Here is a 20,931-nt window from a genome sequence, read left to right as displayed (position 1 = left end):
CTGGGACGATATTTCTGTCGAAGGAACCAAAAGCTCGGGGAGTCGTTCGATGTTGATGGCAGAGGAAAACTTTGTAAGCGTCCTTCTCAACCAGGATCAGTCAAAGCTTGATAGGAACTTGATAAGAACTTGATAAATGAGAAAGAAGTGGTCAACGATTGTGTTCTATATGTCTGCCAATGCGGTGCGGGCTCTCCGGGTCGACCTCTGCACGATCTCATCTTTAATCGCCGATTTCGGTATCGGATAACTCGCAGCCTGAAGTCAGCATCTTTGAGAAAGTCGTCGAGATCTAGGTTGGTTGGTCCAAGGCTCTGACTTTGACCGACCCAGAGAATCCTCCTTATGCTCTAGGCAACCTCCGTGATCGTCCGGAGGTGGGGTGATTTACTCCATGTCAAGTTTGTCAACCAAAAACACTGGAAGACATCCTGTGGATACCTGGGCTGGAAGTTTGGGAGCAACATATAGATGGCTCTTTCGCATGAATCCCCAGCACACGTCTAGCAACGGAAGCAAACCACACGGTACACAGTGAGTTCATGTTGAATTAAGTGTCAGCGCAGAATAGAATGAAATTGTGATGCACGATATCCTGTGGTATCTCCTGAATAGTGTACCCCAACGCCGTGACCAGATAATCATGATACCGTAAACCAGAAACGCCGATCCACTCAAAGCAAGCATAGCCAAAAGCCATTAAGCAGCACACCGTTGACAATACAACCATGGCACCGCTGCACAATATGCCCCAAAAACAAACCGGCCAGAGTGGATCCTAGAAGATGGACACCGACGACGACGACGACGACGGCCACACAGAGCCGTTTCGTCCTCCTCCAGCTGCGTTCCCAACACACCGCAGGCACCGCCGCTGCTCGCCAAGATTTGTGACAGAGCAATGCGAGCACACGGGCCTGCCGCACGCACCACAAGAGTGATCAGCCTCGGCGCCAACGCCGTAGCTGTAGCCGTCGTCGATATCCATTCCGTCCGCAGCGCCGTCCGAGGCGCCGAGACCAGCGCCGCAGTCGTCGCAGCTCATAGGCGACAGCGCGGCCTGATCCACAGACGGGGCCGAGGAGGCGGAGAGACTGGGCTCCGCTGACTTGATATTCCAGAAGCTGTGAAGGGACCTTTGGGTGTTGCGCGCGGCAGGGTTGGGTGATGGCTCGGAGTGGTTAACTTCGTTGTTCGCATCGTTTATGTACTGGTTCTGTTGCTGAGCGGAGTATAGCATGTTCAGAGTACGCTCTGTACCATACGGTCAGCTTCGTTAATGTTCTGGATTGATGCCTTGGATCGGACTTACGATGGATTTGATCCTCTGAGGGTCTGTTGTCGCGGAAGCGCTTCATTGTCCGACTCGAAACGTGCGAGGGCGTCCCGTGCGCGCAAGGATAGATGCGACTTGGAGAGATGGGTGACTCGAAGGACTCGATGCTGGATTCGGAGCGGACAGGTGAGGGGAAGAGGGCGACGAGCTCGGAGGCGGAGCGCTTGCGCTTGAGGGCCATCTTTGTTGTGATTATTTGGCAGAGTTCTTGGAGATGCTGGGTGGTGATTTTGGTGTTGGCCGAGATCACTGGCGTAGAATAATCGTATAGATGGATTGATAATGTCGTATCCGTTTGGCAGTTGGAAGGTGGTGGTCAGCCCGGCGGGGGTGAGATTGGATGTACTACCTAGAAGATGGGTGGAGTTTTTTGTTCCAATGGTGCTGGTTGTAACCAGGCGCGGCGCGTCTCTCAGTGTCTGAGGCGCGTCGTGTACGCGACACACCCGCTGCACTTTAAGTGATTTTCTGCCTTACCTAAGTACCTTAAAAGGTGGACTCCGCTGAATACCTCAGCTGGGCGACAATGATATGCGATGCATGCATGATATCGGCGAATCCGCGAGGCAATTGAAATCCAACGCACTTCTCATTATACCTCAGACCAGCAACTATGGTGCCATAACTTGATTGATCCTGTGTTATACTTTGTCGCAAAAAGCTCGCTGGTATCCACCTGCCGTTACGGAGGTTCGCTCCGGCCCGCAAAATGCACGACCCACATCCCAGCCGGTGCCGGGCACGGAGCACCGGTCCTACTTCTGACCTCATATATACTTCAATCCTACAGGCACAGAATTTATTACTTTCAAGATTTCAACTTCAAGTTTTCGGCGCCATCTTTGTGGCAGCTTCTACAGTCTGCTTGTTTCTCCTGACCAAACGAATAAGAGGTAATACGGTGCTGTCGTGTGCATGGTTATGACGTTGTCTTAGAAGGGGAAAACAAAAAGGGAGAGACTGGGGCCAGTATTCTGCGGCGCAGTAAACTGATGACAAGGATTACTGCGAGGACCTGAGTCATTTTGCACGGTTTGGGGGCATGAACCCAGGGGCTGGGACTGGCATGATATTCCAGCGACAGCGACTCAAGATGAGACGTACTTCCTTGGTTGTGCGATTGACACATACTTGGATGCGTAGTGTATATAGGCTTTGAGTAATAGGTGTGCAGAATGTGGCCGGTCTATAAATACGGAACCACGCTCACTGTGGGACAGCCAACCGACAGGCTACATACCATGTGGATGGTGAGGTTGGTGCCTGAGTGTAATCTGTGATCAATTAATTTGCTTCAAGTCCCCGAGAATAGACAGTGTGAGCTTGATTTGACTATGAAAGAACGTTATTTGTTAAGATAGCACCAAACCTTTCAGCTGCAAGACTAAGCTGCAGCTTTGGGGGCCTCCTATTTCATGACCGCCGTGAGCTGACCGCATCCGTCAACGCTCCCTCGTGTGCTTCAGAGATGGTGTTTCAGGAAAATATATCTCTCTTCGAAGGATAGAAAGAGATAAGAGGTACTCGATAACATGGCCGACAATAACTGACGTTTTTGTGAGGGGTGCTTTTCTTCACCGCTTCGGCGCCTACTAGGTGAAACAACATAATAGCCGGCTTGAATCACCAGTGCCACTCATAGAATGTGCCAAATCCAAGCGATCAATAGAGAAAAGACCGGTAAGCAAAACCGGAACATCTCATTCAAAATGGAAGTTGGAGTCGTCTTACGAACTCACATGAGCTCAATCATCTCTTTTTCCGCTTTCGCCTTGTCCCAACCCAAGCCAACTTCGTTATCCGTACCGGGCCAGCCAGCTTCCCGGGTAATTCTCCGTCTTAGGCCAGTGCCACAATCTGTATCGCATTCTGATTCCGTGAAAGTGTATTCTTCATGAGTCTGGCCGGCCCATTCCATTTTTGGCATCCAGTTCATAACCCTCCTTTGTTCTCGACACATTTTGAAAAATGTGTCAATGCGATAGGCTGGCATTTCTCTCCAATCATGACCGCACAGATACAGGTCAACTTCGTCATCGGTATGCTCTCCGTCGCTTTCATCTTTGTCCTCATCTCCAGCCTCGTTCTCGTCATCTCCAATCCATTCTTCATGATCCGCATCGGGTTGGACTGGTGGCCATCCACGTGGAAACTCGTCTCCAACTCTGACCAGGATAATAATATAGCGGTCCGTATCGAGTAGTACGTGGTAGCCCTCCTCTTGCTCCTCGGTCAAGACCGCCAAGGCGAACATGCTAGAAGGGATTGGCTCGAATCCACCCTGGGGAGAGTAGCCAGGGTTCGCTCTCATCATGTCGAGTGGAATAGGTCAGGGTTGCTCAATGTATATACGGATTTCTTCATGGGTCCTCTCGCAAAATGAGCTATTTATGTAGTTTTGGGAGTGGTTGCTTTCATGAAGGTTATGTGATCGCTCATGAAATACGGAATGTGCCGCAGCAGCGCAATGAAAGTGTCGGTCCTGCCTAAAATCGAAAAAGAATCGCGTGAGATCTGAGGCCATCCGTTTGGGGGAGGGTATTTGAGAGAAGAGACGCTGTCCGGGTGTACACGAGCGAGGAGCTCATAGTAGGATGTAATGGCAGCCATGGTGGCCTCTTGAGAGTACCCTTCTTGAGCTTGATTGGAAGAAGATGATGCCATATCTAGGTAGACAAGAGAGTTGAATAGTGGACGTAAGTACTAAAGATGAGAAGAGAGTTGATGATGGATGTCAGCTCAGAATGCTACCCAATGAAGAAAACAAGGGAGCTATGACTTGTGTCAATGATGAAGGGAAGAAAGGGGGAAAGAGGCCGGTCTCATGCTAGATTCCCGTTCCGAGACGGGGAAGGTGGGGTTCTCAAGTCCGGTTGGTGGTCGTCCCTTCGCCCCAACGTTATGCGCTGTTGGTGCCAAATTGGCAAACACAATGTCAAATCCTGCTCCTGAGATTTTCGCAAAGACGCAGTATTGGCGACCGAAAACTGACATAGAGCGTAAGCTCTTGTTTGAACCCAGTTTGTTCCACGTGGGGTAGGAGGCAAGCGTACGGCCCTCTTCATATTAAAGTGGATATCTCCTGCATTGTCTTGGTTCGCTCAAGCAACAGCAACCAGACAATCGAGGCAAAATGAGGCCATATTTTTGACTGATAGCCAGATCGTAATTGGAGGATCATGACGGTTAGGCTCGTCCAACTTGTAGCCCCCAAAAGGCTCGGTAGGCGCAAAATGGGTCCAGATCCAGGTCCTGGTTCATCCGCATTATTACCGAGCCCATCTTTGACGTCTCCTTCTGCTCCCGGCAGTTCACCACTAATTGGTGTCTTTTCAGAAGTAGCTCAGCAAGCATGAGGCCATTTCCTCTTTTCCACGTTATTGAGTCTCGCGATATACGCAAACATGACCCGGCTTTATAATAACGAACTGAATATGACTAATTTACACAATTAAAGCTGTAGCATAGATCAGCATATATGGTTCCAATGCATTCGATTTTGATAAAGCCTCACATTGAACTTGGAATTGATCATCATTGTGTCGTTTCAGTATATCAAAGTCTCAAGATTCACAAGCCAAGCAGTCCAACAAAAGAACTCTGCAGTCATCAAGCCTGTGGCCATCAACCCTGACTTCAATCCCCCAACCATCCTCCTATTTGATGAGTGTGACTGATCCATGCCTCAAATAAGCCCCCTTTTCGACTCAGTGGCCCCCCTCACTCAATCAACATGGGGGCATTGGTTTCATTTAGCGGGCAGTGATGGCCTCCAAATCCCAAGATGCGTTGGTGTATACGAGGTGATCTCAATTTGATAAGGGCTGAATGAACAGCTGTCTTCAGGATGTCGAAGAATGTGAGTACAAATATGAGACGGGAGAATTTCAACGATCCTGCCATCGTCATGTGAATTTGATAGAATCCTCATATTGAGAACGTCGATTACAATTTTTCCTGCCTCTTTTACAACCATGAAAGCTTTTCTCGTCATACTACTCCTTTCTACACCTCTATCGGTGTTGTTAGATGCCTCCCACAAGATTCCGACAAAGCTCTCCTGGCTATTTACGAAGTCACTGGTCAATGTTTTCACTACTTAAGCACCGAGCAAAACCGGGACAAGTCTTTGGCACCGTGCCAACAATGGTGTAAAAAGACAGCTGGTTCTGATAGTTATGGGGTAAGCTCGGATTTCTGCGGGTGGATCTGGGTGATCTCCTTTTGTTTAAGCAAGATATTTTGCCCTCAACAAAAGAAGGCTGCTTACTTGAATTAAATAGTGTGATGGTACGCCATACCAAGGGAAGCGAATCGATGCGTCTCTCATACAGAAGGATGCCGACGGCAATCAATGGGTTCCAGCCAAATGCTTTTGCGACTTGAAAATTGCCGAGGAACTTTTAAACATCGTTGTCGAAGGGCTCGCTGTGCTGGATAAGATCATTTGTGCAGCTATGCTGGAAGCTTTCCAGTCAATCATCGATGTCGGCATCAACTTCATCCCCGGAGGCGCCGCTCTCAATGGAGCCAGGGCCGCCATCCAAGGAGCAAAAACCTTTGCTGAGAACGGGCTCGAGGCCGCTTCCTTCTTTGGCGACTGGGTTGGACCTGCATGTGGAGTCCACGACTGGAACTTTGACCTCTTTGGAGCGTTGATCGACGCGCCTGACTCCATGGGGGTCAGCACCGGCTGCCACAAGAAGGACAAGGCGGCTTGCAAGAGGATGGAGTCTAAACCTGATCCAACCAAGAAGCCAGATAAGCCGGCAGGTAAGACGACAGCGACGAACCGTGGCCAAACATCCGAAACACCCAAACGTGAGACATTGACTAGTTCAGTGTCTTCCAGCGCGTCATCAGAATCAGTGTGCGTATTAGTTGCTCGCGCCGTGAAGCCTATCTTGAGGATAGGAGTTGTAGGTGATACCGAAACGTCAGAACACAAATGCGGAAACTTAATCACAGTCCATTTGACGGAAACCGTAAAGCCCATTGGATTTTACGAAACTAGAGTTCCTGATATCAAGTGTAAAAGGCAATGGACGCAAGCTTGTTACCATTACTCGTAAGTATTCACTTGACAAAGTTTTTTTTCAGGCTGTTCTAAAATCCCTTCGGGATCTAACATCTCCGTAGATCTGTGATGGACATACACCGGAATACAAGGTCCATGACCGAATGGACTTGCGGCGCAACGCAAGCAACCAATAACGACGGCTCTGCAACCGATGTCTGGGGGTCGACGGCGGTGACGACATTGGCCCATACCAATCAACATTGGGGCTGGCCATGGGCTAACGGCTTTATACCACGTCGTGTTCTCAGGTCCGCTAACGGTTTGCCAAAGAAAGATAAGCGCGGAAATGAGATTGCCGTTGGCTGTGACAGAGACGAATTTCCGCCTCGTTATTTTTGGCCCAAGGACGAGGAAGCGGAAAAGAAAGGCATGGGGCAGCGGATTCGTTTCGTCCCATATGACGAGAACCGTAAAGCCGGAGCAATGTGGGCTGGCTTTTGTAACAAGAATGGCGCCCAATCTTCTACTACCCGGGCGGGTATCGTGACATCCTGGATCCAGAGCAAGCACATTAAGACGGTCAATGCCAACAGTCGAAGCGCCCAGGGCGCGGACGGTACCACCAGTGGGTTTTCAACGCAGAACCAAAGTTGTGTTGTTCGTCTGGCTGAAATTATTTTACAGCGGTCACGAGTTGGGTCTCGATCGAAACTGCGAGACCCATCTTCAAGATCACTGACTGGGATGGTCTACCAAAAGATACGAAGTGGTACGGCCTCCAGGACAACAAATGCTGGCCCAAAGATTTGACGCCCCACGATCCTGGGTGGGTTCTTTTGACCAACGACGAGTTTTACGGCCCAGCACAGCACCCCGATCTTGCTCCACATACGCAGAGTTATAGAGGATTACCCGATCTCACATTGCTGAGGCAAGTGTTGCAGCAGCGAAGGAATCTGCCGCCATACGATTTTCGCAAGCTCGACCTTCCAGAGTACGATGGGAAAAACATCCGAGAGGGAAATGGTGTAGGTCAAATCCCAAGAGCATACCGCGACAATCTGCTACCCGGTATACCCCGACCCAAGAGACGACGCAGAATGATTCTCGCCGAAGTGCATAACGAGACTCAAGTTTGGGAAGAAGAAGAATTTGTCGAGGATTTCGAAGACTTGGACGATGAAGAGTTTGAGGAATGGATCGGAGAGTATATGGACGAAAGTGGAGAGGCGTCGGTGACGATGCCGAAGGAGACGGAAGCTGTCCAAACTCCTACTAGTCAGGGCGACGCAGCGACTACACCACCGTCTCAAGCATCCATCGCAACAAATGGGCTTCCTCATGCCACCCATCAGTCTCATGGATTTTGAGAGGCGATCCGCATTTTTCAACATTTATTCAAACGACATGCAACACTTATATCTGCTTCATACTGTCGTTTCTTGTCAGCTACTTTACCTTTTCTTTTCCCTTTCTATCTTGTTTTGTTTCAGAAATCAGTATCTTTGGGGTTTTGTATACTTCTGCGTTCCATAGTCGGCATCAATCTTCTGATTCACGTGTAAATCAAGGATGCCTGTATATCCCCTCCTTACCTGTACTCAGTAGTGTTGTCAAGGGATAAATACATTTGATGTACAAATGACTCGGCTCGAGTGGTTTACCACCGTGACAGAACAAATTAAATAGGTGTTTTCTTGAGGAAGTGAAATTTGTTTATAAGTATAGCATCAACTTCACTCAGCTGTTGTATTCCTACCCCCTGTATGGGAGTGAGGTCAGACACTTTTCAGACCAATCGATCAACGGGCTCGCTGGTCATCGGAGCTCCACTTCATCGAGTGTCGATGTAGCTCCGGGTTCGGCCGAATCCTGCTTCAGCAGCGTCAGCAGCTACCACACTCTTTAACCAGATTGGGGCTAGTGCCTAGCTTGACGTCTGGTAAGAATATATATTCTAGCTCAGGTGGGTTATTCTGTCTAAATGGGGACGCATACTACACGCCAAACTTCCAGGAACTCCAAAGCTCATTCAAATCCCATGATCTCGAAACCGTGCGTTGATACAGGCTATCAAGTTTTCAAAGTCCCGGACTGCGATGTCGTTAACCCGTGGGGCCCGGGTCAAGTGCTTTGCGACAGGTCCGGTTGCAACTACAATCCAAACAGACTCGGTAACAGGGGTTTTCTATGGAAAGGGAAAGATGGTGGACGCGAACAAGATATTCACGTGAGGACATCTCTAGCGCTGATTGTTTCCTCGACATAGATGTCTCCTGTGACTAGACTTCATTCGAATGAACAAGTGTGCCATAGACCTCCAAGCCAAGGGGCATCATTTACATTCCCGCAGTTCCTTGCCATCAACCCAATTCCCATGCAACCCGGCCCTCAGCCTCATGGGCACCTTCACCACCGCCGCAGGCTCCGTAAACCGTCTCGTATCAATGACGTGCAGCTCACTCGCCATGGTCGCATAATTATTCACCAGCCCAATCAAGAACCCGTCCCCTTCCACCGCCTCCTCCGTCCTCGGCACGAAGACGGGCTCCTGGACCATGTGCCGCGACCCGGGGTAATACACCTCCAGCCTCCCCTCCTCGTGATCCAGGTGGCCCAGCGCGTTGTACAGCGGGTGACCGCCGCCGAGAACGGGCATGATGGCCGCGAAATCGGTGCCCAGCGACGGGTCCATCATGTCGAAGAAGCTGTGGCGGTGCGGCTTCGAGAGGACGCGCTCGTCGATGCGGGGGAATTCCATGTCGTGGCGGAGGATCGTGACGGGCGCGGGGAGGTCGAGGGAAGAGGAGGAGGAGGGGGAGTCCGAGGCGGAGACGCGGGGGTCGAACTCGAAGCGTACGTACTCGGCGCGGATGTCGTGGGGGTCCGGGGCGTTTCCCTCGGCGTCGGGCCACCAGAAGAAGACGTTCTTGTCTGTTAGGGGAAGGTCGAAGACGATGGTGCCCGAGGGGGTCTCGTAGGCATTGGTGGTGTGGCCTGGGAACGCATTGGGGGCGCGGAACCACTTTGGGAGGGGATTATTGTCAACTTTGCTTGGAGCGTGATAGGGGGTGGATGGGGCAATAGAAGATACCTTTACGTCGCTGCCCTTGGCCCCGCGTCTGGGCAGCACGCCGAGATAGAACGGCACGTTGGGATCCCACTGCCAGTGCTCTCCGCCCGACTTTAATCTGTCAATATCACAAATTTGCGGGATCATCGGAAACAGCACCTGAAAATATGATTAGTTTACGACTCTACGATGGTTGTCTTCTTGTTTTGTGTTTTTGCAACCGCACATACCCAGTTATCCGTAATGGCACAGTCGTGAATCATCCCAACGACCGGCGCCACAAGCCACACAGTCTCGATGAACTCGCCGTCGGGGGCGATACGAAAGTAACAAACATCGGGTGTCCCGTCGCCCTTGGCCTCGTAGCCGAAACACACGAGCTCGCCCGTGGCGGGGTCGAGCTTGGGATGCGCGGTGAATGTGCAGCTCGGCAGCTGCCCGTCAAAGTCGCAGAGCCCCCTCGTCTCGAGCGTGTTCGGGTCCATGAGATAGGGCGGCGCGTCCTCCTTGATGGCGAGGAGGGACTTGTTGAAGTAGAAAATGTTGGTGTTGGCCGTGGTGCGGACCTTGAATTCGACTGCGTCGGTGTACTTGTTGCGGTATGCGCCTGAGTTACGGAAACACTCATGTCAGAGCCATATAGCCGCGGGGGGTTTTTTTTTTTTTTTTTTTTGCAAAAGAAAAGGTCAAAAAGGTTTGATTGACGAACCTGCCAGAGCTCGATTCGCTTCTCTTTCTCGAACAAACTTCTCTGTGCGCACGTATTTTTGCTGGAAATCGACGTTGCCGTCGTGGAAACGGAACGCCGACACGTTTCCATCGCCATTGAACCACTATCATCGAATGAGACAAATATTCAGATTTTATAACCAAGTACGTAATCGTTTCCACAGGAAATTATACTATGGCTGGGGAGAAAAGAAACGTACAGGATCATTTTCAATGAACGGCGGGAACTGGGGATCGGGCATGACGCGGAAAAAAGTGCCGTCCAGTTCAGCGGGGACGGCGCCGACGACCTCCAGGTTCCGGACCTCGCCCTCGAAGCGGCACGGCTTCATAAAGGCCGAGAACTGGGGCCGATCCGGGAAGGATTTCGCGGGTGGATCTGCGAGCGAGGCGCGGAAGTGGCCCGCCATTGTGTGATCTGAGCTGTTTTGGGGGGTCCGGGCCTTCAGGTGGCGGTTGCAGGCTTTGTTTGTGGTGGAGGGGGGGGGGAGATGGTGCGTGCAGGCGCGGGTGGGTGGAGGGTATTAAGAGAAACGACGTTGTGAAACAGGCAAAAGTTTATCAACGACGTGAATCGTGGAGCTGGTTTCTTGGGACACGAGGGCCGAGAAAGTCAAAACTTAATTCGCCACGATGCGGAGAGGAGGTGTTTACGCCTTTGTTCTCTTTCAGCAACAACCACGAGGATGGGCGGGTCTTGGTACACCGCAAGCCGCAAGCGGGATATGGCTGTGGCCCCCCCCGCCATGAGAGCCGCAGTCCCACTTACCCCGGAAATGCTTCCAGACGTCAAGAATCCTGGCTCCCGTTACTGCTTCCCACTGCTTATCGAAGTATGATTGTACATTAATGTTCATTCAAACACATTCGAGGCTCCAAAATCGCCGATGCTGATGCTAGACTGGACCCTATTTGGGTTCTGCGGACTTGGTTTTGTCAATCACGCCGGCTGCTATTGGTCCAGTCCGTCCTATCTCCCAGGGTCGCCCATTCAAAGTGCGTGGGTGGACAGAGTTTGTAAGCGGAGACGGCATGGCTAACAAGCGCGAGCTGCCGCGAGTAAGGATTCAAGACGCTATCATGGCCCGTTGTAAATGCAAAATCTCTGACCCGACCACCTCGGGGGAAAGAAAAAGAGGAAAGCTAAAGGAGACTTCTTGTTGCCATGTGCCAAGGTGGTCGATAGAAGCACTATGATACGTATTTGACTGCAACCTCCGTCATCGCAGGACTAGATTTTCATCAGAGCCACACTCTTCCCTCATTCATACAGTCATGCATTGATTTTTGTGCAAATGATTGCATCTCATCGGCATACTTCGGGATTCGGTGATTTTGCTTCTAGGGGTTGTCACGGACCAGACTTGCGCTTCGGTGAGAGACTGTAATACGTGTTCGTGGAACAGCCGACTATTTCGAAGAGCTGTTAGAAGAGTGAGAGTTTCTTCTGCCGAGGATGATCGCCCATTGAGTTTCAGAAACCGCAATCTGCATTAGTACATCAACAGAAGAAGGAAATACATTTCCGTTAGGGTTTTAACGTGGACAACGTCCAAGAAACAATCAATTTTTCTCACTAGCACAACGACTTACAAGAAGAGATAATGACGATTAAATCGCATTTGGCACCAAGAACACAATAGCACAACACCAACGCAATCCCATATCTAGCTCCACCAAGCTGGATCGGATACACCCTTAGACATTGATATTCCAATTATTCTCCGCTGAGCCAAATCCATCCCTCGGAAGCAGTTCACTCTTGCTCAATTGACCTAATAAACCGGGGTTCCGACTTACCCAATCCTCTCCTCAAGGCTCAAAAGCGCCAAGCCTCTCGCTCCTCCTCTCGTACCTCGTATCAACGCATCCAACCACCACCGTCGGACTAGCCCCATATCTTGGCCCTATCTACGGATACTCCTGTACGGGTACCTTATATTTAATATCCATACAACTCGTCTGCCTACTGTAACAGCACATCCTTACCCGGCCCACACACATCCGTCTCATTATCCTACACCAACACCAAAGAAGTGTGCCCCCCTTTCATCTTAAAATGCTGGTTTGAGTCGTCATCCATACGGCTGCAACTTCCCCCCCTTTGAGCCCTCGTACGGGAGAAGAACGAGCACTATAGCCAAAACGGGGTTGGGACGAAGGGGAAAAAGAAAGCGCCAGACGCGAACACGCAAGCCTCGAATCACTAGCAGTACCTAGCCGCTGGGGAATCACTTTACATGGGAATCAAAAAACCGGTTATGCGATTGTCCTCTCCCCCACATTCCGCGACCCAAGTCTTCGTCACCAACTCAACATCACCCAACAAAGACGACGACGACGCTTTCTCTCCCATTTCCCCTCTTGCTGTTATTTGCTCTTGGCAAACAATGTTCCAGCGTTTCCCATCCAGTGTGTCCCGCTCTTGAACATCATCACCGAGAAACCATCATGGTCCACGCGATCGATCCATGTCCAACGTTGTTTGGCAGCTGGGACTCCAAGTCCTTGCTCTCTCTCATGTGGGAATTCCGTCCCATCTCATCAGACAAGCCAAAAAAAGTCTGACAAGCTGGTTCAATGTCAACCACGTTGTCCAAATAAGGACACCACCACGAGCATGCCCCCTCCCCTTTTTCATTTTCATATAATCTCGATCGTCGTCCCTTCATCACGTGGTTAAACGACATGCGTCGACTCCTCTTCTCCGTATGGACACACATCACACATCATGTCAAATTTCGACCTCCCGCCAAGCTACGAAGCGCGCGCACGCGCGGGCGTCTGTCCCGGCAGGATGCCGTCTCCCCCGCCGCAATCGCAAACGAACCTCGGGTGTAATCCGTTAACCCTTCCCAGAATACTTTGAGGAAAACCGATTCCGGTTGTCCCGAGGCTTTTTTGTTTCTTTTCTCAAACCAGTTTCCAAATACGTGCTGCAATCCATGTCGCAGTCTGTTGTCCCCCCTCTCTTGTGCAGCCTGCCCCGGGACAAAGTAAAGAAAAATCCCGTCAAACCAACAGAGAAAAAGTCTACGAGGCCCCGGGGACCCCACCACCGTGCAGTTTGCACTGCCGGATTGCCAAGACGCCAACCCGGCGCGCCGGCTTCCCATCAACCTTTTGTCAACTTTTTCTCCTCTCCTTTGCGCTCTCTCTCTCTCTCTCTCTCTTATACCGTGGTCAAACAACGCAGCGTGCCTGACAACCCGCTCACTGCGCACCTGTCAATTGTCCAACCCTGCCGCCTTCTCCATACCCTACATCCTCACCTGTCTAGCAGCCCGATGATGGATGCCCGTCCCATCCAACGTCTGTTGTCTGGTACCCCATTTCCAGGCCTATCTGTAGTGTAAACCCAACCATGTCGTCCCCTTTCCTGAGCCACCGCCGAACAAAACTCTACGGTGTAAACCGCCCCTCCCTCCCCCCTCCCCGCCCGTTCTGCTAGCGAGAAGAAACCCACCCCTCCCCCCCTCCTTCTAGTCTTCCCGTCAGAACCCTTGCCAATGAACCACAGAAATCTTGTTGAAAATCATTGACATCCCTGGGCCCGTTGAAGAGTGTGTGCGACTGAAAACGAAAAATAAAAACCCCGATCCTTGGCGGACATCTTTCCCCCCTCTCCTTCTTCCGGTAGGGGCTAATTGGCACGTTAAACATAATTAGATGCTCACCATCGCCTCACACTCCTCCCCCCACAACGCCTGCTCGCCTGCCTTCCTATGGTACCCAGCCTGCCTTGCTGCCTGCCTGCCTGTCTGCCTTCTAATGACATCGTTCATGCTCCCCCTACTCAGCCTACCTTACCTCATCTTATCCGTACAAAGGTGAATTACGTAGTTTCAAGTCCCCAAGGTAAGTATGCAGAAAATTGAGGACCCAATATAAGCCAAAGAAGCCTACCTAGTGAACCCGCCGTAGGCCCCCATAGCCAAGACCGCCGTGGTATTGTCCAGCGCGACATGCCAACGCCAACGCCAACCACAAAGACCGAACCCCTTGGGGGAAAGTCCTCCTCCTCCAAGCCAAGAAGTGAAACGGGCGCCGGGTCAGATAGCAGCGGAAATGGATTAGTTGAAAACTTGGAGAAGCATCAAAACTTGTCTTGCTATCGATTCCGTCAACTCCATACCTCATATCGGGGCCGTTTCCCGCAGAGTCCTGACTACGTCGAACCCACTTTTAGCCGCATAGTCTAGTCACCTGCACCACTTCACCGACGTTGAGGCAATTCTGACTCGATAGTAAACCTAGATGAAATGACCTCTGGCAGTGCTTCTCTCATGATTGGGTCTTCGTAATCAGGGCACTCACCAAAGTCTATGTAGTAAGGCGGTATTGAAGGCGGTAAACATTCAACACACTGATTGTTGAGATACTAGCTTGCAAGCTTCGAAAAATAGTCAGTCACAGTGCATATCTCGATTCAACTTGAACGTTTCAAAACTTGGGTAAATTTGCTTCTAAATTCTGCGGACATGGCTTCTCAAGCTCGCGGTCCAATGTCTCCATCCATGTCTTCTCCTCTGGTGAACAAGAGAAACTGGTTTCTCTGTGAGGAGGGAGGGTGACTAAAAAAATAAAATAAAAGCTTCTTCAATCGTCAACTCCATTCGGCCAGATGGAAAGCGTATCTGATGCCTCTCATCGCTCATGCAAAATACTCGAAGATGCAACACAATCCAGCGTACATGTGTAGTCCCCGAAACGCCCCGTCCAAGAGCAGCCCGGCGCGATGGCGAGCCATTACTGTCCCATGGCTTCGAACCTCGATCGCCGGCTTCCTCTCCCTGCTGCGTCGTGTCGTACGAGGCAGCTTTGCTTATAAAAGTGACCAGGCAAGCCCTGCCTATCCCATGGTTGCGCCTTGTACCGCCGACATCCAGCGAACATTCAACGCGCAGTATTTTTCGACAAAGGAAATGAAGCAAAGTAAATGAGGTGGTCGTAGATACATTTCGTGCCCCGTGCCCAATGAGATCCAAGGGATATCCAGTGGATGAAAGCGACCGGCAGTGTACGGTCAGTGGAGGAGTGGTAGCGTGTTACTGTGTCGGGACGGGGCGCCGGTCTATGATGCCGTTGTTTTTTGTTTTCATTGTATCGACTTTAGGTAGATTAGACATAGAAAAAATTATCATTGCCTTAATTGGTGCTGCACAATTGCGCAAAAAGCCGCTCGCCATGGCGGGTGAGCGGCGACGACCTCGGGGCCGGGGAGGTGAGGGTTCTGGCATCCACTGGGTATCTTGAAAAAAGTAGCAGATATTGCCAGCCCGCAAAAGAAGTGGCCTCAGGTCGGCAGGAGGGTGGTTGAAGTTGTGTGTGGCGGATATATGCCACCAGGTTGGGATATAGAGCGATAGCCAAGGTTGCGCTCACGCTTCAAGGCAGGTCGCGGCGACGGTTCGGGTCGTGAGGGGGGAATTGGTGATGCCTCGCGTTGGCCTGTGCCGCAAGATACTCTGCGGAACCAGTCTGGCGACCAGGCTGCTCAGCAGGCAGCTTGGTGTCGTCACGTCTCTGGGGAGCTGATTGAGTGGGAGGGGGCGCGCTGCTCGTCGAAGGGCTGGGCATGCCAGGAACGAGATCGGTGACGGCTTGGGCGATGGACTTGATGACATATCCCCGGAGCTCGCGGTCCTCGCGGCTGTCCTCTTTCTCGAGTCTGAACTTCTCATCCTTGTTCATGTTACCGCGACGCAGACCTCTGATCTCGTTTAGGATGTAAAGCAGTACTTCTTCGGGGCACCTATTGCGTTCCGCACAGAAGTCGCTTTTGCGTACGTATCGTCGGGTAACATCCGTGGCGCCATCGATGGAGAAAGCGATGCAGTAGGACATCTTCTTGCCCCAGCCCTCGGTATAGAGACGAGGGTTGTCCCATGCCTCTTCACAAGCGTCAACGTGGACCCAGCGCTTCTGATGTTCCGAGTAGACTTCGGTCCAGACGTGGTCCTCTGCGTTCCAGATCCAACGGACTCTGCCTCCCATAGCACGGCAAAGCATGCTGAAACAATTTGCCCATTCTCCAACACGTCCTCTGCGGGTGTGCAACAGTCTCCATACGTCGCCGTACCTGGGAAATCGTTCATAGGCGCCGCAGTCTCTGGCTGAGCAGTGGTAGAGCTCGACTCGAAGCGCACCGCATGCACTCTCGTCAGGCGTCGGGGGTGTCATGCCTTGGGCGATTGTGGGCGAGAGGCAGACAGGGCAAGGGGGGTTGTTAACCCAGGTGAAGAATGATCGCTTGAACCATCTGAATAGACCATTAGACTGTGTTCAAATGAACCAAGTAGAGAAAATCCACTTACCTCAGTAGTGCCCGAATAACGCAATCTTGGTAGCCCCAAGTGGCTTTGCGTCCATCCCCCATACTCTCAGCCTCGGCCTGCATCACTTGGCATTCCTCTTCCGCCTCGCCGTATATCCGGTCGAGGGGAATACACTGCAGAGCCTCGTCCAACAAACCAGGGTTTTCGTACTTTGTCGGGGTGAGAGAAAGGCTGATCATTAAATTGCGGAACTTTTGAGAATCGCGGTCGTTGGCGGCGGGAGGTGTGGGGATCTTGGGGAGGTGGCGAGAGTAAGCGGGTGGTGTCGGTGGCACGGGTGTCGAGCTGTGCGAAGTTGAAGGTCGACCGGGCCCAGGTGATGCAAGACCACGAAGGTTGGCGCTGCTTGCGCTCTCTCTGGGTTGCGGAGTGCCTTGCCGGGAAGACGTTCGAAGTTCGGTCATACGCTTGTCACGAAGGAGTGACTCGAACTTTACCCTCAAGTCGCGAGCCCATTCTTCGCCGTACTCGCCATCGCCGTTAGGCGGGCCTTCGCCCGGGGGGTAGCCGTGGCCATCCATCGCAAAGTCGTCGGTGGTTAGGTGAATGCAAATGTCGAGGTTGTCGAAGAAGGGAGGGACGGATGGAGAGTCTTCGACGGAACTCTCCCGGTGTTCTTCGAGTAGGAGGTGAATCGTGCTTGTGTCAGATCAGAACGGCGAAATTGGTTGACTTAAAGAGTGGAAGTCGTTGTCGTCAGAGTTGATGGTCGTCGAAGGCTAAGCAACGCGGTCGGTGTGTATCGGTTGCCAGCCAGCCAAGATTGAAGCTGTTGTGGTGTTGTTTGGTGGTTTCTAGTCGATCGAGTCCGGATGCTTCTCGTCTGCTAGTTGGATAGTCGAGGCTCGGCACTGTCGAGAGGTCCTAAGCCAAGAGCTTCCGACTTGGACTTTCGGTTCGGTCGGGGGTATTTCAGGCGTCGTTCATGAGTGATTCTCAGCGAAGCGATCGTGGCCGCTGTGCGAGAGTAGTGGTTGGCGAGATTCCGTGCCTTGTCGGTCGGTAGAATTCGAGAATCCAAGAATCGAATTTCAGAGGCGAGCAGAGTGCGGTGTTGAGAGGGAAGGAAGGGGGGGGTGATGGGGTGTTGAAAGGGTTGGTAGCGGGCGGAGAGGAGGGTGCGATTGGGGGGTGGGCCGCCAGGGGAATTGATGGAAGAAAGAGCGGACGCAACGTACGCCAGCAGTATCCGTCAGGTAGCGAGCGTACGTAGAGGTGCGAGAAGTTGCGTTGCGTGTGCTGCGTCTGCGTAAGGCGAAAGGTGGAAGAAGAGAGGCAAGGGAAGTGGAAGTGGTCAAGGTCAAGGTCCAGGGGGGGTGTGTGTGGAAGACTTTGGTACGAAGACACACAGCGAGAAAGAGAGAGAGAAGGAAGGAGAGTGGGCGTGGACGGTGGGAGCGGGAGGAGTGCGAGGAGTACGAAGCATACGCACGCCGCTCTCTGGCTGGCTCCTCATGGGCGGTTTACGCGTAAGCTGCGCAACTCGGACCAATGGCAGGGGCCAGATCGCTCTAGAGTGGATCCCGCTCAATCCGCCCCGGCACGTACCACGACTCCGTCTCTGTCCCAAGTGAGTAAGAGTATTCAGAGTGCCAGAGTGCCAGAATGCCAGCATGAGCGTGCCTTCCTGTCGTCTCCCTCTGCCACTGTCATCCATGTACAGTACCTACCTACCTTACCTTGCCTCGACACCTCGAGCCATGTGCCCCTGTAAGGTACCTTGACCTATGTACCTGACCTAGGTACATTAGGTAAGGTGCCTTTAGTCTCTCGACCAATCCAACCCATCTCACTCCCGTCCTGATCCTCTCCCTAGGCTCTTGCGCATTTCTCTCACGTACTCCCCCGCCACTGTACCTCTCCCAGTCCCTTCCACGGCCTCAGTCACCCACAACAGCTTCTTGTCCATCTACTGACGAATCCTGGATGAGCCGGCCTACCTTACGTACGTCCTGCCCTGTCGCCGTCTCGAGCTTACCTATCCAACGTCTCCATTCCGCCTCCCACATACACTCGTGCCAAGCCCTTCTTGAGCTGTTCAGAGGGGCACAATATTGACCTGCGACTCTTTTGTGGTCCTTTGCTATCGTTTTTGCCAAGACTTGCGTTGCTCTGCGGGCAAAAAATTGAGAGAAGCCAGGCAACGGCGACGCAGTCCTGCCAGTGACGACGGCTGACGGTCCCTGGGGGCGGAGAACCCCTAGCCCTTACCTACGCATTATACCAACCTGCACTCTACACTAGAGACATTGAAATTACTCTCATGCTTGGTGGTGACGATAGCTTTTGTGCTTGTATCCGTAACTCAGTCGCGAATCCGAGCGAGAGCGAGGCTGACGAGCTGCGACGACAATGACAATATTGTTTCTTCCTCTTGACACCCGTGTGCGGGTTGAGGGAGAGAGCTTCATCAGATGGACAAGATGAAGCGGAAACAATGAGAGAAACAAACGGCAGCGTCCACAGCATCTTCAAACACCCGACAGTAGGGTACAAGCGAGAGGCACGTTGTAAGTATTACTCTTCACCGAATCACCATGAGCGCATCCGCGAATACCATCACTTACACACGGAACCACCACTCTGTGCCGCACCTCGAGAATGCAGACCACGGCAACCAGGACGGACATGACAAGCCCCACAAGCACATCTGATGTACCGGTACCTCTTGCATGTACCTTGGTAGACGTCCTGTCACTGGTCAGCGCCAGATCCCACCTCTTAACCTTAGTCGAGTGAGCACTGCTGCCACTGCATCCCTCCCCTCTGTCCCCTCCTCCAATTCCTCCCTCTCTCTGACCCTCTGGCCCCCTCACCCACCCGCGCCCACACCCTTTTCTCACTGTGACGGATCTCTAGCAGCCCCGAACTGTGATGACGAGGCGTGGCTGAGGTCTATTTGCAGCATTCGGTCCAGACCAATCTGGCCTGGTCGCCAAGACTTTCTCGCCTGTGTCGGCGGAAACAACCCCCCGGATTGGCCCCCTCGTCCCAGACCTGTGGCTCAGCTGCGTCTCCAAAGCCTCAAAGCCTCACTCTCAGCAGCGCTTTCTTGCTGATGGCGCGCCGCAGCACAAGTCGCCAGTGGCTGTGGCAGTGGCAGCAGATGACACGCACGGCGCCGCTCTGTTCCCCTCCCAGGCACCTCTTTAGGCACTCTGAGACAGCAACACTCGACGCTCTCTTCCCTCTGTAACTGAACCAGAACCTTGGGGAGGGAAGAGGCCCACGGAAGGCGCCAGCTCCGACGCCAGGCGGCTGCCGGCCGCGGATGATTACGACGACGACGTGCTCTCGCTGCCATCCGTGCCAGTTGCCAACACTCTGAGCATCTGTACGAATCACAAAGTAATTACCGGTATCCATTTCTCGCAGCAGCAGCAGCGGAGGAGCGGGGGATGTGTCGATGAGGCAGAATCTACTACCGGCACCCTATCTGTACAACCCTCCAGAGTCTCGAGGAGTCGAGGACCCATCATGGTCATGAGAGATCGATCGTGTCACGAAGGAGGGTCACCAACCGACAGAGAAGATGGCACACTGGCCGACTTTCACCCCAATTTCCCACTTCGTACTGTACTTTGTGCTGTGGTGTCCGGCACCTAACTCCAGATCCAGCATCCTTCGTCGCCAATCCTCGCCTGGCCACCTCAACTTCTTCGCCGTTGCATATCATTGCCTTCACCGCACACTGGCCAATCTCCCATATGCACCTCAGAGGCCAAAAAGTTCTTTGATCGGGGTCCAACAGATCAACCACGCCGCCACGACGCCACGACCCTCGCGGTCTTTTGCGACGACATGTCAAGCACGACATTGCATCCGTCCACGAGGATTCGCCATGTGAGACCACGCCCGATTATCAAACCAACGGTCACTTGAGACTCGCGCCAAAATAGTCCATAGTAGCCCGTGATAAGGGGAGTTTGCTCCAGAATCGCCTAGTTGCCTCGTAATGCCAATCTCTCACTGGATGACTGGTTCGTCGCCGACTGCGACACACCATCTCGCCTCGCTTCTTTCACGTCTTGGCCCTGTCTCTCCGTCCTGGACGGGAGACAACGATACAATTCCAGCAAAACCAGGGACAAAAAAAGCTTCAATAGAGTGTGACACCTTTAATTCACACTCTGTTTTTCCCCATCCTCGATTCCCATTGGTCTTTCTCTGCCATCGGCAACGGCGCCGCAAAGGCTTGACGTCTATCCGCACTCTACTTCAGTCAGGTACGCACTCGAGGAGTCGAATGTATTCGGGTCCTCCCAGTTGTCGCAAACACCCCGGGCTCAAGGTCCTACCCCATTCGCCTCCCACTCAGCCTCGTTTTCCGCTCCTGGTCCCGGTCTCTGCGAAGGCACTTCGCCTACTCATTTTAGCTGGCCACGTTTCCCCAGGCCCCCCGCATCTGGTTCCTTTTCGTACGGACTGAACTCGT

General features: G+C 52.4%; 8 protein-coding genes across 8 annotated transcripts; 2 read left to right on the top strand and 6 right to left on the bottom strand.

Annotated features, from left to right (window-relative positions):
* Nucleotides 1–778: 778 nt before the first annotated feature.
* CORC01_03451 (uncharacterized protein) lies at nucleotides 779–1,517 on the bottom strand (the record flags this gene model as incomplete). The annotated part of the gene is made up of 2 exons (XM_022615101.1): nucleotides 779–1,254; nucleotides 1,313–1,517. The coding sequence occupies 2 exons, from the start codon at nucleotides 1,515–1,517 to the stop codon at nucleotides 779–781; spliced, it is 681 nt and encodes a 226-aa protein (XP_022478279.1).
* Nucleotides 1,518–3,071: 1,554 nt separating this feature from the next.
* On the bottom strand, nucleotides 3,072–3,650 carry CORC01_03450 (uncharacterized protein; the record flags this gene model as incomplete). Its single annotated transcript, XM_022615100.1, has 1 exon — nucleotides 3,072–3,650. One exon carries the CDS (start codon nucleotides 3,648–3,650, stop codon nucleotides 3,072–3,074), a length of 579 nt encoding a protein of 192 aa, XP_022478278.1.
* Nucleotides 3,651–3,724: 74 nt separating this feature from the next.
* Nucleotides 3,725–4,000, bottom strand: CORC01_03449 (uncharacterized protein; the record flags this gene model as incomplete). Its single annotated transcript, XM_022615099.1, has 1 exon — nucleotides 3,725–4,000. One exon carries the CDS (start codon nucleotides 3,998–4,000, stop codon nucleotides 3,725–3,727), a length of 276 nt encoding a protein of 91 aa, XP_022478277.1.
* A 1,793-nt stretch (nucleotides 4,001–5,793) lies between these two features.
* Nucleotides 5,794–7,726, top strand: CORC01_03448 (uncharacterized protein; the record flags this gene model as incomplete). The annotated part of the gene is made up of 4 exons (XM_022615098.1): nucleotides 5,794–6,109; nucleotides 6,305–6,404; nucleotides 6,476–6,981; nucleotides 7,041–7,726. 4 exons carry the CDS (start codon nucleotides 5,794–5,796, stop codon nucleotides 7,724–7,726), a joined length of 1,608 nt encoding a protein of 535 aa, XP_022478276.1.
* Nucleotides 7,727–8,691: 965 nt separating this feature from the next.
* On the bottom strand, nucleotides 8,692–10,568 carry CORC01_03447 (9-cis-epoxycarotenoid dioxygenase 1; the record flags this gene model as incomplete). Its single annotated transcript, XM_022615097.1, has 4 exons — nucleotides 8,692–9,588; nucleotides 9,660–10,036; nucleotides 10,139–10,262; nucleotides 10,359–10,568. The coding sequence occupies 4 exons, from the start codon at nucleotides 10,566–10,568 to the stop codon at nucleotides 8,692–8,694; spliced, it is 1,608 nt and encodes a 535-aa protein (XP_022478275.1).
* A 4,978-nt stretch (nucleotides 10,569–15,546) lies between these two features.
* CORC01_03446 (PNG1 protein) lies at nucleotides 15,547–17,017 on the bottom strand (the record flags this gene model as incomplete). The annotated part of the gene is made up of 2 exons (XM_022615096.1): nucleotides 15,547–16,420; nucleotides 16,476–17,017. The coding sequence occupies 2 exons, from the start codon at nucleotides 17,015–17,017 to the stop codon at nucleotides 15,547–15,549; spliced, it is 1,416 nt and encodes a 471-aa protein (XP_022478274.1).
* Nucleotides 17,018–18,757: 1,740 nt separating this feature from the next.
* CORC01_03445 (uncharacterized protein) lies at nucleotides 18,758–18,907 on the bottom strand (the record flags this gene model as incomplete). Its single annotated transcript, XM_022615095.1, has 1 exon — nucleotides 18,758–18,907. The coding sequence occupies one exon, from the start codon at nucleotides 18,905–18,907 to the stop codon at nucleotides 18,758–18,760; it is 150 nt and encodes a 49-aa protein (XP_022478273.1).
* Nucleotides 18,908–19,168: 261 nt separating this feature from the next.
* On the top strand, nucleotides 19,169–19,555 carry CORC01_03444 (uncharacterized protein; the record flags this gene model as incomplete). Its single annotated transcript, XM_022615094.1, has 1 exon — nucleotides 19,169–19,555. One exon carries the CDS (start codon nucleotides 19,169–19,171, stop codon nucleotides 19,553–19,555), a length of 387 nt encoding a protein of 128 aa, XP_022478272.1.
* Nucleotides 19,556–20,931: the final 1,376 nt, after the last annotated feature.

The sequence above is a fragment of the Colletotrichum orchidophilum genome (assembly GCF_001831195.1).
Source record: "Colletotrichum orchidophilum strain IMI 309357 chromosome Unknown Scaffold_21.1, whole genome shotgun sequence".
NCBI lineage: Eukaryota > Fungi > Ascomycota > Sordariomycetes > Glomerellales > Glomerellaceae > Colletotrichum > Colletotrichum orchidophilum.
Note: the sequence above shows the minus strand (reverse complement) of the source record. Positions and strands in the feature narration are given on the sequence as shown.